The sequence below is a fragment of the Ceratotherium simum genome, chromosome 20 (genome assembly GCF_057802395.1).
Source record: "Ceratotherium simum simum isolate JZ-2026a chromosome 20, ASM5780239v1, whole genome shotgun sequence".
In the NCBI taxonomy this organism is placed as follows: Eukaryota; Metazoa; Chordata; class Mammalia; order Perissodactyla; family Rhinocerotidae; genus Ceratotherium; species Ceratotherium simum.
Genome location: NC_141919.1, coordinates 38,480,527 through 38,496,052, shown reverse-complemented (window position 1 = coordinate 38,496,052; position 15,526 = coordinate 38,480,527). Strand labels below are relative to the sequence as shown.

Sequence of the window (15,526 nt, the reverse complement as noted above, 5' to 3'; positions counted from 1 at the left end):
CTGCTGCACCCCCAGTGCCTTCAATGGTGCCCAGAACATAGAAGGAATTCAGTAAGTATGTGTCTACTGCATCAGTGCTTGCAATGCTTTTACTCATCCTTCAAGATTGAGTTTGAACAGTTCCTCTATTAACCTCTCTCTGATTCCCCTTTGCCAAAGAAAGGAGTCCTTCCTCCTCTATTCCCTTTGGCTTCTTCTGCAACTCTTTAGAGCTTTTCTCACACAAGATTGACTTTTCCGTCTCTCTTACTACTTCTGAGCTCCTCCAAGGCCGGGAGAGGGGCACAGGACCTAGCATCTCGTGGAGACTGAACAGGTGTGTGCTAAGGAAATGAGCCAGGATTTAGCAACAGAATCTTTGGACTATCCTCCTCCTTGTAACTACACCTTCTGCAGTTGCACACCTATGTAGGTCTCCATTTTATTCTAACATCTTGACTTGAGTGGTCTGAAATGTGTCATTATCATGTAGGAGGGACATGAGTTTCAATGAGAAAAGCCTAAGAAATCTGATGCTTTCGAGAACCTATTGGTTGTATGGATTATCTTTCCCTTCCTAAGTTAATCTGTTTATCAAGTCCTGCCGTTGTTACTTCCTACATATCCCTGAATTCATTCACTTCTTTCCATTCTCTCCAGCTCTCTAGTCTAAGCCACGGTTATCTCTTACCTGGAATACTGCAACCACCTCCTAAATGGTGCACTCTATTTAGTCTCTTCCTCTAGAATACATCGTCTACACAGCAGCCAGAACAAGCTTTAGAAACACAAATTGGATGACGTCTCTCTCCTGCTTTCAAACCATTCAAAGACTTCCCTTCGTACTTAGCGCATAGTACAAAAGTCTTACCACGGCCCAAAGCGTGCCAGCAATTTGCTCCTGCTTCCCTCTCCAGCCTCATCTTAGGCCACTCTCCCCTTAGTTATCAGTGTCATGGTTCCAACACTCTAGCTTTTCTTGCTTCAGAACTTCTGCTCGTTCCTCTGCCTGGAGTGCTCTGGAATCCTTCTGCCAGGAATGCCCTGTCTTCACTTGGATAATTTCCACCCACTCTCCCAAACTCAGCTCAAATATCCCCTCCTGAGAGAAACCTTGCCTGAAGCTCAGACCAGGGGTACTGTCCTTCACATGCCCCTAAAGTGCCCAGTTCTTCCTCTTTTTATCACAGTCCTCTTACTTGAATTATTTCCCCCACCAGACTCGAAGTGCCCCTGCTGCAATTCAAACTGAATAAGGGCAGGCACGTTCATCTGTTTGTTTATTACTGTATCCTCAGTGTCTAGATCAGTCCCAAGTGTACAGTAAATGCTCAATAAATTTTTCTCGACTGAATGAATGAGGGCTAGGTTTTCCTGTCTTATTTACTGTGTATCCCTGGCCCTCGCACAGTGCCTGGACATAAAGGACACTCAACAAATATTTACTGAATGAGTAAATTGACCTATCTTTGAGATATTTCCTTCTTAGGCCCTTTACCAAGGCTTTCAACTTTGAACATGAATACTTATTCAAGTGTTTTCTGATATACCCTCCTACCTGGAAGGATTACATGTGAACAACGACTGTAGGCTCCGCCTTAGACTCCAGACCTGGATCTCCTATATTCCAGCCACAGCTCCTCATCAGCGTGGTATGATTTGTAGGAGCAGCCCAGTCACAATTTTGGTGTTGGAAAAAAAGTTTTTTTCACCTTTTTTGCATGAGATTTTGGATCCACAAGAGCATCATTGCCCTTAAGAGAGATACCTGGAACTGCATCTCATGCCAGGCAGTATCTGCAACTCTCAGCACTTCAAATGAGTAGAGAAACGATGTGCAAGCCACTTGTCTCAGGTGGTCAGAAGGAAAGCACCACCACCCGACTGCCGTGTTTGGGCCTTGGCCTCACTGCCTGGCTTCCCCAGGGCTGGAAGGGCTCGGAGAAGTGGCGCTGTTACACTTGCAGGGCCCTGGGGAGCATGTCGATGCCGCTGAGAGGCTGCTGTGTGTGTTGGCTGTGACCCTCGAGCCCCCGGCTGGGGAGAAGGGTCCGGCACAAAGACTTCTTTCATGGAAAAACGTTACTCTGCAAACTCAGGTTTGAATGCCTACATTCCTCTCCTCTTGGTACATCACAAGGCATGAGGTGAGGCTTGTGCCGACTGGCTCTCTGTGGGGCCAGCAGGACATGAGTTTCCAGCAGAGATGTCACGAGAGTCCCCCTGACTGGGGCACTGCAGTTTGCTACTCACAAAGGAGAGTTTGTGACTAAATATAAGGGGCGGACCAAACCTTATGCATATATTCTGTAAGACAGTCTAACAGGTTCTGGACCTGAATAAGATGTGCTGGGAAAAGGTACTGAACTGCTTTTCTTAAGCCACATAGAATTACCTATTTTGTTATTGGAGGCACCTGAGGTCATCTAATTCTGACAAAATCCAGGGCCTCTATAATACAGATTTTCTCTCTTTCCTGACCTTCCCGAGGAAGATCTCTACTCCTGTAAGTTATACTTCTTTGTTTCTTTTTTTCTTTCAGCCTCTTTTACTTTGTAGAGAAAGCCTAACCCACGAGAGGATAAAGGACCGAGCGATACAGTGGAAAGAGTGCGGTCCTCCTCAGAACAGGAGACGTGTGATCACCATCATAGACCTCGGTATCCTTTCTACATGATAAGATGGACAGACTAGATCAGTGGTCGGCAAACATTTTCTGTAAAGGGCCAGATATTTAGGCTTGTGGGCCATATGGTTTCTGTCACAAGCACTCTGCTCTGCCATTACGGTGCGAAAGAAGCCGTAGACAATACGTAGGTAAATGAATGGGTGTGGCTGCATGTCAATAAAACTTTATTTACAAGAACAAGTGATGAACTAGACTTGGCCCATGACCATAGTTTGCCAACAGCCGAAGACATTATCTCTTAAAAACATGTATGTAATAATTCTAGAACGTGATTATCAAATTTGGGTATCAGCTTGGTCTAGGAAAATATTTAAAACATACATGTCATATGTATGTGTGTGTATATGTATTTATATACACTCATGTATATATACATGTACACACACATACTCACATATATACGTACATCTGTTTCTGACCAAGATGGAGTAACAGACACTGAATTTACCCCCCTGCTTAAAACGATAAAAAAATGAACAAAAATATGTGAAGCAATGGTTTTCTAGACACTGGACATTAGGCAATGAAGGACACTGGTTCCTGAGAAATGGGAAATTCAGCAAGGTAAGCCCTACTGCCCCAGCTTAGTGCCTTGAGAGAGTTTCCAGGCTGCAGCATGGGGAAAGACAGGTGGCGCCCAGCAGACTCCCCGAGTCTAGGAGAGGGAGCTAAAACTACAGGGAGACCGACATAGCAGCCAGAGTGCACAGAACAGAGAACCAGAAAGGGGAGAAATGCAGAGAGAGAATATGAAGGGATGAATGAATTCCAGAAATCTGCAGAAGATCCCCCTTGACTATTCAGAAGAATATAGATCAGTGCATGCTTGTGAAGAACTACCTGAGGCAGGGAAAGGGAAACAATTAGAGGTACTAGTTTCCAGGGCTCACACAGGGTGGGGAATAGTACCTGTTCCCATCAGCCAGACTGGACAACCTCATGATTCATAGGGCGCTGGGAAGAACGTGGTATTGGTGTAAAGAGACAAATATATCATTGAAACAGAATAGAGTCTAGAAATATACCCACACATAAGGACAACTGATTTTCCACAAAGGTGCAAAGCCAATTCAGTGGAGAAAGAATAATTTTTTCAACAAATGGTAGTGGAATAAGTTGAGTATCCATATGCATACAGTGAACTTCAAGATATACCTCACAGCATATATAAAAAATAACTCAAAATAAATGATAGGCTTAACTGCAAAACCTAAAATTATAAAAATTCTAGAAGAAAACATGGGAGAAAATCTTTGAGACCTTGGAGTAGGCAAAGATTTCTTAAATACAACACCCAAAGAACCATCTGTACAGGAAAAAATTAATAAGTTGAACTTCATCAAAATTAAAATCTTCTGCTCTTTGAAAGAGACTAAGAGGTTGAAAAGACAGCTGACTGGGACAAAATATTTGGGAATCACATATCTGATAGAAGATTTGCATCCAAAATATATAAAGAACTCTTAAAATTCAATAATAAGTAAACAAAAAACCCAGTTTAAAAAAATGGCAAAAATTGAATAGATACTTCTCCAAAGAAGAAATCAGGAAAGCAAATAAGCACATGAAAAGAGGCTCAACCTTATTAGATTTTAGGAAAATACAAATTAAAACTACAATGAGAAACCACTACACACCTAGTAGGATGTCTAAAATTAAAAGGACCAACTACAGCAAGTGTTGATGAGGATGTGGAGAAACTGGAACTGACATACACTGCTGGTGGGAATGGAAAGTTGTACAACCACTTTGGGAAACAGTTGGGCTGTTTCTTAAAATGTGAAACATACACCTACCACATGATCCAGCCATTTCACTTTTAGGTGTTTAATCAAAAGAAAGCATGTGTCCATACAAAGCCTGGTACAAGAAGTACAGCAGCTTCATTTGTAATAACTAGAAATGGGAAATGACCATTCTCTCCCTCAAGAGGTGAGTGATTAAACGAACTGTAGCATATATGACAATGGAACACTAATCAACAATTAAAAAAATGCACTATTGATGCTTGTTACAATAGAAATGAATGTCAGAATAATTATCCTGAGTGAAAGAAGCCAAATCCCCCAAAGTATGATTCCTTTTATATAACACTCTGGAAATCCAATCTAATCTAACTGACAGCACGTCAGTGGTTGCCTGGGGTGGGAGCAGGGTGAGGCAGGCGTGTGAAGGAATGGTTACAAAGGGGCATGAGATAATTTTGGAGATGATGAGTATGTTCATTATGTTGATTGTGGTGATGGTTTCATATGTGTACTCATATATCAAAACATCAAATTTTAGACTTTAAATATGTATTATTTATTGTATGCCAACTATCTCTCAATAGGCTGTTAAAAAACTTACATGTCAAATATATGTCAAACATATATAAATATGTATTGTATCTTAAAAATCAATAAAACAGGATAAATACCTACCAAAAAATGAACAAAGGACCTGAATGGGCAATTCATAAATGAACGTAAATGACTGACAAACATTAAAGATCAAAATTATTGAAAGTTATAATCAAAGTAATAAAAATTAAAAAATGATAACATTTTCTGTATTATATTTTATACTATTGTGTATTCACCAAATGGTAAATGTAAAAACTCTTGTTCACACATATTGTTGACAATAATTTTGGGGAAATAGTAATTCTCATATAGTACTGGTGGACTTATAAATGGGTACAAGTTTTTTGGAGGGCAATTTGACAACATATAGCAAAACCCTAAAATATACAAAACTTTTGACACAATAATTTCACTTCTAGAAATGGATCCTAAGTAAAAAAGGGATGTATGCAAGGATTTAGGAATAAGAACATTCATCATATCTATGTCCTTATATTAGCAAAAGACTGCAAAGAATCTAAAAGTTCAACATTAGAGAATTGATTGAATAAGATATAGTACCTCCTACCGATGCAGCCACTAAAAATAAAACTGTAGAAGAATATTTAGAGACATGGAAAGATGATTGTTATACACCATTCAGTGAAAAAAGTTACCAGTAGTATACAGAACACGATTTCATTTTAGACAAAAGATACATATACTGTACATATTAGTAGCTAGGAAAAATAGATTTGCACTGGTTATCTCTGGGCTAGGTAATAATAGATAATTTTCATTTTCTTCCATTTTTAATTGTTCTACAATGAAGATGTATTACTCATAATAAAAACTCCAATAAATGTTATTTTTCAAAAAAATATCAATGCTAATGCCCTATAAATGATACTGTGAGAAATATTAGTTTTGGGCCTTAGCGGCCAAAAAAATACGTAACAGAAGCTGCAAAAATGTGTCAGTGCTGTGGGGAGGCCTGAGATGCTACTGCTCTACAAATGGCACCCTGCGACCCAGACCTGGGCCTGGACCACTAAAGGTGGTGGCATGGGCCTTCCCCTCCAGAGCTGTTGGCACAGTTTAGGTGTCTCTGCAGAAAGGACAACTGCAAAACAAGGACAAAAAAAACTAGCACCCGTCTTGCCTAGGACAACGGACCCAGGTAGGTTGGGTCCACTCTGCATGGCTGACCCTCCACTGGGCACTTTCCACGTCTATGTCATACAGCAAAGAGTGTGAGAGGAACAAGGGACCCACTAATCCCAAGTCTTCATGTACAGTTATGGAAAGGGAGGCCCAGATGGGCCCGTGAGTGTGTCGCTCAATCAACATTCCTTCTTGAAAGGTGCAGCAGTGGCTTGAAGTGCAGTCAATGCCAGAGTGTCTGAAAACTAGAACAGCCATTTCTGGGAAAGACTCACCTACTGGGAATCTTAACACTCACGCCTTAATGGAGAAGAGTTAGCTTTGATATATGGCTTTAAAAACTCCAAGCCTTCCCCTTCATCCCATGAAAACATGCAAATCAAGGTCCATGAGTTATTGTCTTTGTACCACAGAACTGTGAAGTTTTCTGAATCTGTTGTAGTCAACTAACCTCGTAGACGGGAGAAATACATATACAGGAATCTCACCATTTACTGGCTACAACAGGGTTGGCAAATGGCATTCATCCTATATATCGGCTGCCACCATGCTTGGCGGGAAGGTTAAAATGAACGCCAAGGCAGCACCTGGGCTGAGTGAAAGCATGTCATGATTGATCAGGGATGTCTTGGCTGTGGAAGGGGTGATTAACAGCATCTTTGCTGCATATTTCCATCCTGGTCTAGAACATCTATTACCCTCAAAATAGTGTTTCTTCATTAAATCTCTCCCATTATTGATTACTCTCACAGAATGTCAGATTAATTCTTTCAGATATTACTTTACATCATTCTCCTACTTAAAAACCCTCTAAAGGTCTGTCCTCATTTCCCACATAGCAAATCTATTTCTATGGTCTAATAACCAAGGTCCTTCACAATTTGACACCACTAACCTTTGTAAGTTCTCAGCAACACTACACCGAATCTCCTCTCTGGCCTCCCTGGCCTATTTGTTGTACACAGAGCACACACTCTTGTCTAAAAAAGCCACCAATAGGAGCCAGGGATGGAAGCCCATCCAAATGGGAACAAATGGACTAACAGATCAGAATGAGCACTAGCCGGGGAGGCTCAAGATGGAGGGGGCTATTAGAATGCTTGAGGTAAGGCTCTGAGCCAAACCTGAGTGGACGAGCTCTGGCTGAAGCTTGCTCCTTTCGATGGTCTAGTTTCTATCCCAGTTTAGCTGCCCACTGTCCGTTTTACAACAGTGGTGTTTCATAGCTGTTTCTGAACAGAAACCTGACACATGTCCCACACATTTTCATCTCCAGGTTCATGGCGTCTTCCTCACCTGGAGTTCCTGTTTCCCTTCCTTTCTGCCTATTTGACTCCCACCCATCCTTCAGTGCTCAGCCCCGGGGCACAACAATGAGAATCTGGTCTGTCTCAAATGACCTACTTCTCAGAGCCTGATACTTGACATCCTTCCCTAATTCATCTCCACAATTCCACGTGGATCTCTCCTAGTTCTACAGTGCTGGCGAGACACTGACATTCACCAAGAGAGTCCACTTGCCCACGTAGTTATATTCAGGGACTTTATGGAGATTGACTCGCTGTCTCATTCGAATGGAGCAGTCTGGATGTGAACTAGAGTACAAGGTGTCTCTTAACTGTTAGATTTAAATACCAGTTTAAGGTAACAAAACATCACAAACTAGCAGTGGAATGCAGCAGCATAAAGCACAGTAAATGCTTATTGCCCATGGCTAAAATGAGACAAAACATTATTCCAGAATAAGGGATGTGAGAAAGAAAGTAAAGCTTTATCATGGAAAAATATGAGCAGGTCAACATTTCCAGCATGCTGAATGGCACCTTAGTGACCCACGAGTTATTGAACTTGAAAATAAACAATTGCTGTACACCCTGCGAGTGATTGGGCTATGATAAATAGTTATGACAATTCCTCATAGCAATGAATCTAAAATAAAAAAAGTTAACAATGTGTACATTTAATTTAGAATAAATTTACCAGTTACAAGACAAAAAAAAAAAGTAATCTGAAACTTCTATGAATTCAGATCAACATGATGTGGAAAAACTCAACGCCAAGCTTGTATAAGTTATAGGAAACAGAATAGGGTGACTTGTTACTATATCTGTGTCTTATTTTTACCCAGACCAGAAATAGAGAAATCAGAAGCTTTTTCCATATGCTCATATGCTATGAGCATTCTTTGCTAATTTCAGATGATAATGAAAACTGAAGGTAATCTTTCTGTGCTGTAATCCCAAAGATACCAGACTCTGTGATCATGTTGATCAGTCATCCCCAGTATGACATTGGCCTCCTATTCCTTGCTAATTGGTGAGGGGAAGAGTAGAGAAACTTTCCACTTTGAGCCCAGGGAATAATTGTAGTTACCATTACCAACATTTGGGGCCACATACAGTTAGCATGCAGATTTTCTCCATTTTGTAGGCCTGCGTTTTTTCAGGCTTTTGAAGGCAGAGGAATTCTTCTCCTCCACCTTGACCATCTCTATGAGGGGAATGTAGAGGTTCCTCTCGCATCTCTATGATTCTGGTGCAAGGGGACCAGGACTTTGATGTCCTTGCACAACTTTCTGCTACCAGAGGGCACCAGCCACGTGGGCAATAATTTGGTGAAGGTTCCCAATGACAGATGCCAGGGAAGTTACACCTGGTGAAATTATTTAAACACTTGCCTTGAGGAGTCTGTCTGGGTTGGTTTTAGATCCTACTTACAGAAAGCTGGCCTAAATAGATTGTCTGGCTTTTGGGAGGAGCTAACATGCAGCTTTCTCCTTGAAAGCTGATTATAGCTCCAACTTAGGTGGGAGGAGGTCATGGGGGTACTGGGGTACCATTGGCAAGGGGAGAGGAGATACAGGAACTGTTTTTTACTGCTTTGTTCTTTCCTCACTCTTCAGCGAGTCAATCTGATTGAGAGGATCTGGACTGTGGCATCAACCCAAGAGGATTCAGAAAGGAGCCACGCTGGAATCTAGACGAGCAAGAGTCCAGACTAAGAACTACACTCATCTCATGTGGAAAGTCAGCCAAGTTTCCACTGGTGAGTCTGGATTCTGTAGGCAATTTAGTGATTTCCTGTTGGCCACCCCCCACTGCTGCCTCCCTCCCACCTGCAAGCAGTCACCCATCCATAAATCCTGTCCAGTCCTGGATTTCTGCCCAATGTTCCAGAGGGTTGGACTCACCAAGGAGAGCGGAATTCCCAGGATCCAGGACCAGCTGTGTTCCCAGAGGAGATGTCAGCACTGAAGGAAGGTTCGGTCCAGTGGCTGAGAGCAAGGCTCTGATATCTTCCAACTGCGTGGGGACTTGCGGGGGATCTATGAGAAGGCAGATGGTCAATCAGGCAGGTTAAAGCACAAAGGCTGTGTTAAGGGGCGAAGAAGAGGTGGGCATGCATGTAAGTGTGACTTTGTGGAAGGCAGGTATTGTTAATGTTGCCTTTTAACATCATTTTTCCTATAGTGAAGGTGTGCCTATCAAGGTGAGTCTGAATTTCAAACTTAATATTGGATGTCTGAAACAATAAAGTCAGTAATAAGAATCAGGCCTGTTGATTTCAGGAATTCCTTACTATCTACTACTTTATACCACAGTACCATTGGGTCCCTATAAATTTGTAGGTAAATTAAACCATATTATAAAGACACTTTTAAAAAGCCAACATTTGTTCAGCATTTACTATCTGCCAAGTCCTGCGCTAAATAGTTTTCATTCAACTCTTATAACATCCTTCCCAGGGAGGCCCTTGTTATTGGCCCCACAGATAGGGATATATCACAGGAATTTCTTATTAAAAGGAGTCTACAAGTGGCTTTTTATATAAAGAAAAAGGTCCATTTATGAAGTTAATTTGCTTTGTAGTCTGGATTTTTATGCCCAAGTAGGACCAGGACAGGGATGATTTGTTATTCAAAATCTTACAAAGAGTGAGGGCTGAAGTCATCAGGGATCACAGTTAACCGAGCCAAAAGGGACAAAAATGGGAAACATAGTGGCTTGCTTATCATTTCCACTGGACAAGCAAAGAGGCAAGCGCCTACTGAACCTAGCAGTGGAATGACCCCAGATTCTCCTGGAAGAGAAGCAGAATCCTGTTCCCCCTCTTCCCACATCTCCTGAAGGACTGCAATTCACACTCCCCAGGCCAACTCCCACTCTGTCTCTCCAGCACTTGTTGGAGAGGAAAGAGAAGCAGGAGTGGTGCTCTTGTAATTGATGGTCACCTCAACAGTGTTCAGTGAGGGCCTACTATGTGCTCATCACCTTGTTAGGTACTTGTTAGGGATGGCAAATCAGTCATGACGGCACCAGAGTCCACTTCAGAAACATACCTTCTGTCTACTCTGTCTTTGACTGCCAAAGACCACTGCATACAGAAAACAATGATGAGCTTGAGATTTTTATATCTATTTAATATTAAAAAATTATCAAGACTTTATATATATTATATATGTATAATTTGAAAATATTCTTTATATGGTATAGGGTAAAAACATTATGCTTGGGGGGCTATCCTGGTGGCTTAGTGGTTAAGTTCACGTGCTCTGCTTTGGCGGGCTGGGGTTTGCAGGTTCAGATCCTGGGCACAGACCTACGCACCACTCATCAAGCCATGCTGTGGCGGCGTCCCATATAAAGTAGAGGAAGATGGGCATGGATGCTAGCTCAGGGCTGGTCTTCCTCAGCAAAAAGAGGAGGAGTGGCAACAGATATTAGCTCAGGGCTAATCTTCCTCACAAAAAAACCCCAAAAACCAAAAAAACAAAAAAAATCATGCTTGGATTCAGGAATCCCCAGATTGAGCTGTGGCTCTGTCATTCATTAACTTGGGCAAGTCACTTAATTCCTGTGAACCTTGGTTTCCTTATCTGTAAAATGATGAGGAACCGTATCATTTCCAAGATCTCTTTCTATTCTGAATTATCATGATTTCAGGAATTGATGGTGGCAGTTAACTCAAATCTAGACTTTCCCTCCCATCATTTTAATATTCCCTTAAGAATATCGAAATTGAATAATGAATAGTGAAGGAAATTGAATTTCCTCAACATTGTGATTGAATATTGAATATTCCTTCAAGAATATTAAAACTCAAGAAGCCTTTGCTTATTTGCTAAAAGCCAAAAGAGGAGGTTACAGCCCATCTTCAAAACCATCAGATCTCCTTGGGCCAAATTGTTGGTCCCTCCTAATGTCCTTACAGCTTCTATCAGGTTTTTCTTCTTTGGTGCATGTCCATTTGACCTTCCCAGGGAAACTGTAAATTCTCCAAGGACAGAGGTCACCTCTTGTACTAATCCTAAAGCTCTACATGGAACTTAGAGGCAACACTTAACAAATATTCACCCAATGGCTATATGAACAAATGAATGAAAGTCTGTCTCATTACACTTCAAGCCTCCATGCTACAGGCTAAGTCACAGAACTTGGCATGAAACCTCAGCTTTATATACAAAATCCCTCATTTAAAAATTAAGCCACATTTTTGACTGACTAAAAAAAAAAAGACATTACTTAGATAAAAACTAAAAAACTTTGATTGATAAACCAAGACTTCTGATCAAGAAAAGCCCTAAACTTAAGAGTCTACATAGTGATTTTCCCATCAAGTTTGATAAAAATGGGAAGACGTTATGCTCTTCAAACTTCATGTTCACGGTCACACTGTGTTGGAGTTGGAATGATGCAAGAACTGGCTCATCGAACATACACACGTCATTGGCAAAGCTATAGTAGCAGCTACACACCCTAGGCTTTCCTCTCTGTTAGCAGAGGCGACACGAAGGGAAATTAGGGAGGAAAAACCCACCATAAGCACCATAACTCAGTGTGGGGCAACAGTCTCTAGGCCCTGGGCTCTACACCAGCAGCTCAGCCAGATGAAACCCAACACAAAACAAATGACATCCTTCACGGAGTCAATTTTCTGCAGCTTCCTAAGACGACTGGAAGTGTATGCAGCCACTGGTGAGATAAAAACCCATCTGGGCCTCTCTGAAATCTGAGTGGGCCAGGGCTAGAGATCTTATGCTTTGGTATAGCATCAATTTGGGGTGTGAAAATACAGTCTAAGTTCCATTATTTTTCCCTGAGGAAGTCTATAATGTATGTATGTGTATATGTGTGTGGTGTGTAATTATTCATATTTCTCACATTTTCCTTAGAATGATAGTTTTCTCTGGGTGAGAAAGCTAGCATAAGTGCATTTTTTTAAAAAAAAGACAAAAACAAGCTTTTTTACTCCATTTCACCAAATCCCAGATTCCGCGGAGAAGAGAAGCAGAGGGTTTCTAGTCCAGGGGACAAAAGGCTTATAGCTCACAACATGGCTGAGTCCAGCACTGGGCAACAGCGAGTGGGGGATGGTGTCCCAGCAATTGTTATTTTTAAATACCTATTTTATGTGGGAACTGTATTAGACTCTTTAGTCAGGGGTTTTTATGTTTGGGAGTGCTATAGTTTAAATGTTTGTGTCCCCCTAAACTCATATGTTGAAATCTTAACCCCTCAAGGTGACGGTATTAAGTGATGGGGCCTTTGGGAGGTGATTGGGTGATGAGGATTAGTGTCCTTATAAAAGAGACCAGAGAGCTGGCTTGTCCCTTCTGCTACATGAGGACATAACAAGCAGCCAGCAGTCTGCAACCAGAAGAGGGCCGTCATCAGAGCCCAACCATGCTGGCACCCTGATCCTGGACTTCAGTCTCGAGAAGAGTGAGAATTAAATTTCTGTTCTTTATAAGACATCCAGTTTGTGATATTTTGTTTTAGCAGCCCAAACAGACTAGACTATGACCTTCTTGAACTTACATGAAAAAATTTTGCATGTATGTATTTTTCTAGAGGCGGTAATCTACAGCTTTCATCTGATTCTTAAAAATGTTCTTAACACAGAAGGAGTTTAGAATAACTGCTTTACTTCTGTTACCTCTATTTGACCATTTGACACGTCCCAGCCCTCCGTCACGTGGGCAGGCAACCCTCGTTTTGCAAGTTTTCACATAGAGACCAGCATCTAGACTTAGCAAGGTTAAGTGACCTCCCCAAGGTCACACAGTGAGTAAGCAGTAGAGCCAGGGTTCAAACTGATGTCTGCCTGGCCCCAAAGTCTGTGCTCTTTCTACCAGAAGGCCCTAAGGTGGGGAGAAGGGAAGGGCTATTCATTTTACTGTTATGCACTCAAGTGGATCAGGGAGAAGAGGAGGTGGAGGGTGGGTTGGACAGTCTCCCCCAACGGAGTCCACCAGGGGTAGCCCGCCTCCAGGTGTTTACCTAGGATCAGCAGCTGGGTGTTCTCAGTCAGCTCTCCATGCAGATTGGCTGCCCTGCAGGAGTACAGCCCCTGATCCGAGGAGGACACGTCTGTGAGCAGCAAGGAGCCCTCATGCAGATGGTGAGGGGAGTTCAGTTTGCTTTTATTCCTGAACCAAGTGACTTCAGCTTCAGGCACACCTAGGAAGAAAAAAAATAAACTCATCGGCCCAACACATTCAGGTGACCCCAGAGGCATTTATAGCCTCTTGGCGGGCCCTCCTCGGGGCTGCTCTGCAGGAAGCATCTGCCTGGGCGTCTTCTACCATCCTTTGGCCAAACCAAATAATGCCTCGGACCTCTTGGTTGTCTTGAGATCTTTTGCCTTTTAAAACTTACACTCATGAAGCAGGAAGAGGAAGGCCAGTTAAAAGAAGAGGAAGCAGGCAGCTGGTAAAGGGCGCTTGGCAAGGTGGAAGGAGAACACCCAGAGTCTTTGGAGAAAACATATTATAAAAACATAAGAACCAAATCTATACACCAGTGAAAACGAAATGACCGACAACCACGTGAAACAAACCTCATGCTGAGTAAGAAAAGCCAGACACAAAAGAGTACACACTGTATGAAATCATTTCTGCAAGTGAAAAATGAAAATTGGCAACATCAATCTCTGCTGTTGGCAGTCAGGGTGGGGGTTCCTTTAGAGGATGGGACAGACAGGGAGGGGTTGTGACTGAGATGGGGGACAAGGGGTTTGGCCACTGGTAATTTTGTTTCTTGACCTGGGGCTGGTTTGGTGGGCTTGGTATCTTTATGATATGTGTACTTTTCCGTATAGTTACTACACTTTAATAAAAAGTTAAAGCTACAAAATGTTACTGGATTCATGAACCAGATAAACGAGAGCTGTGAGATCTTTATCAGAGTTGACACTTTACACAGAAAACAAGCCTGATTTTTTTGAAGCCTATGTATTTTCTTAGACCAAGAGATCATGGAACTATGTATCAATAGCACCACAGCAGAAGGACAAAGAGAAAGTACTCTGCTCCCCCTTCAATCCAAGTTGATGGTCTGTGAGAGAGCTGGGGAGAGTGTGTGCGTGTGAAGGGGGATGGGGTGCCTGTCTTTGGAAGTCAGGCTCTTTCTTCTAGGGGTGTTATGGACTGAATGTTGGTGCCCCCTGCCACTAAATTCGTATGTTGAAGTCCTAACCACCCCCAATGTGATGGTATTTGGAGGTATTTAGGTTTAGATGAGGTCATGAGGGTGGAGTCCTCATGATGGGATTAGTGCCCTTATAAGAAGAGACCGGAGAGCTAGCTCTTTCTCTCCCTATCATGTGAGAACACAGCAGGAAGATGGCCATCTGCCAGCCAGGAAAAGAGCTCTCAGCAGGAACTGAATGGGCTGGCACCTTGATTTTGGACTTCTCGGCCTCCAGAACTATGAGAAATAAATTTGTGTCATTTAAGCCACTCAGTCTATGGTATTTTGTAATAGCAGCCTGCGTAGACTAAGACAAGGGGACAGCCTTAATTCTTTAGGAAGTTTCCCTGTGGTTGATGTGTTGGTAAACAGGCTTCAGTTAGGACAAACCTTCTAACATGGTCTGCACAGAAGCCTCCGCAGGAGGCCGAGCTCTGAGTGAGTTGGGAAATGGAAAGTCTGAGGCATCAATTCACAGGTCTCCAAGGAGCAGAAAGCTCCATCCCTTGCACCACCCAGCCTGCTGACCCAGCTCACAAAGTTACTCAGAGAAGTCTTTGGCATGAGCCCAGGGCATGTTTAGAATGTCAATCCTGGTAAACAGGGTCAAAGCCAGGAAGAGTCAAAGAGCCACACCTTTAGTCCTGGGCTCTCTCTGAGTTGTGGCTGGGTTTTGCCCTTGGCTCAAGGGTCGTGTTGCCCTTAAAGGGCAGCCTACTGTTGCAGATACAGCTGTCTTCAAGGACTTCCTGTGTACCTGTTACTTGTCCTTGAATCTGATGAGCAAAATTTACCTGCAGTCTCCTCTGTAACCCCTAGCTCAACAGCCCTCATATGGGGGAACCTCACATGAGCTCCCAGTGGGAGGAAGTAGGTTGGAGTGGAAGTAACACTTCCTT

The 15,526-nt window shown here is 42.5% G+C and overlaps 1 protein-coding gene across 4 annotated transcripts in view; it reads right to left on the bottom strand.

Moving 5' to 3' along the window:
* Positions 1 to 15,526, bottom strand: part of ADAMTSL1 (ADAMTS like 1) — an 862,240-nt gene that overhangs the window by 52,525 nt on the left and 794,189 nt on the right. For all 4 annotated transcript variants that reach the window (XM_087444657.1, XM_087444659.1, XM_087444656.1 and 1 more), the window contains 2 exons: positions 13,437 to 13,616; positions 9,347 to 9,481 (listed from right to left, as the gene is read on the bottom strand). In XM_087444657.1, coding sequence (XP_087300783.1) covers positions 9,347 to 9,481; positions 13,437 to 13,616 — 315 coding nt within the window. The remainder of the gene's footprint in view (positions 1 to 9,346; positions 9,482 to 13,436; positions 13,617 to 15,526) is intronic.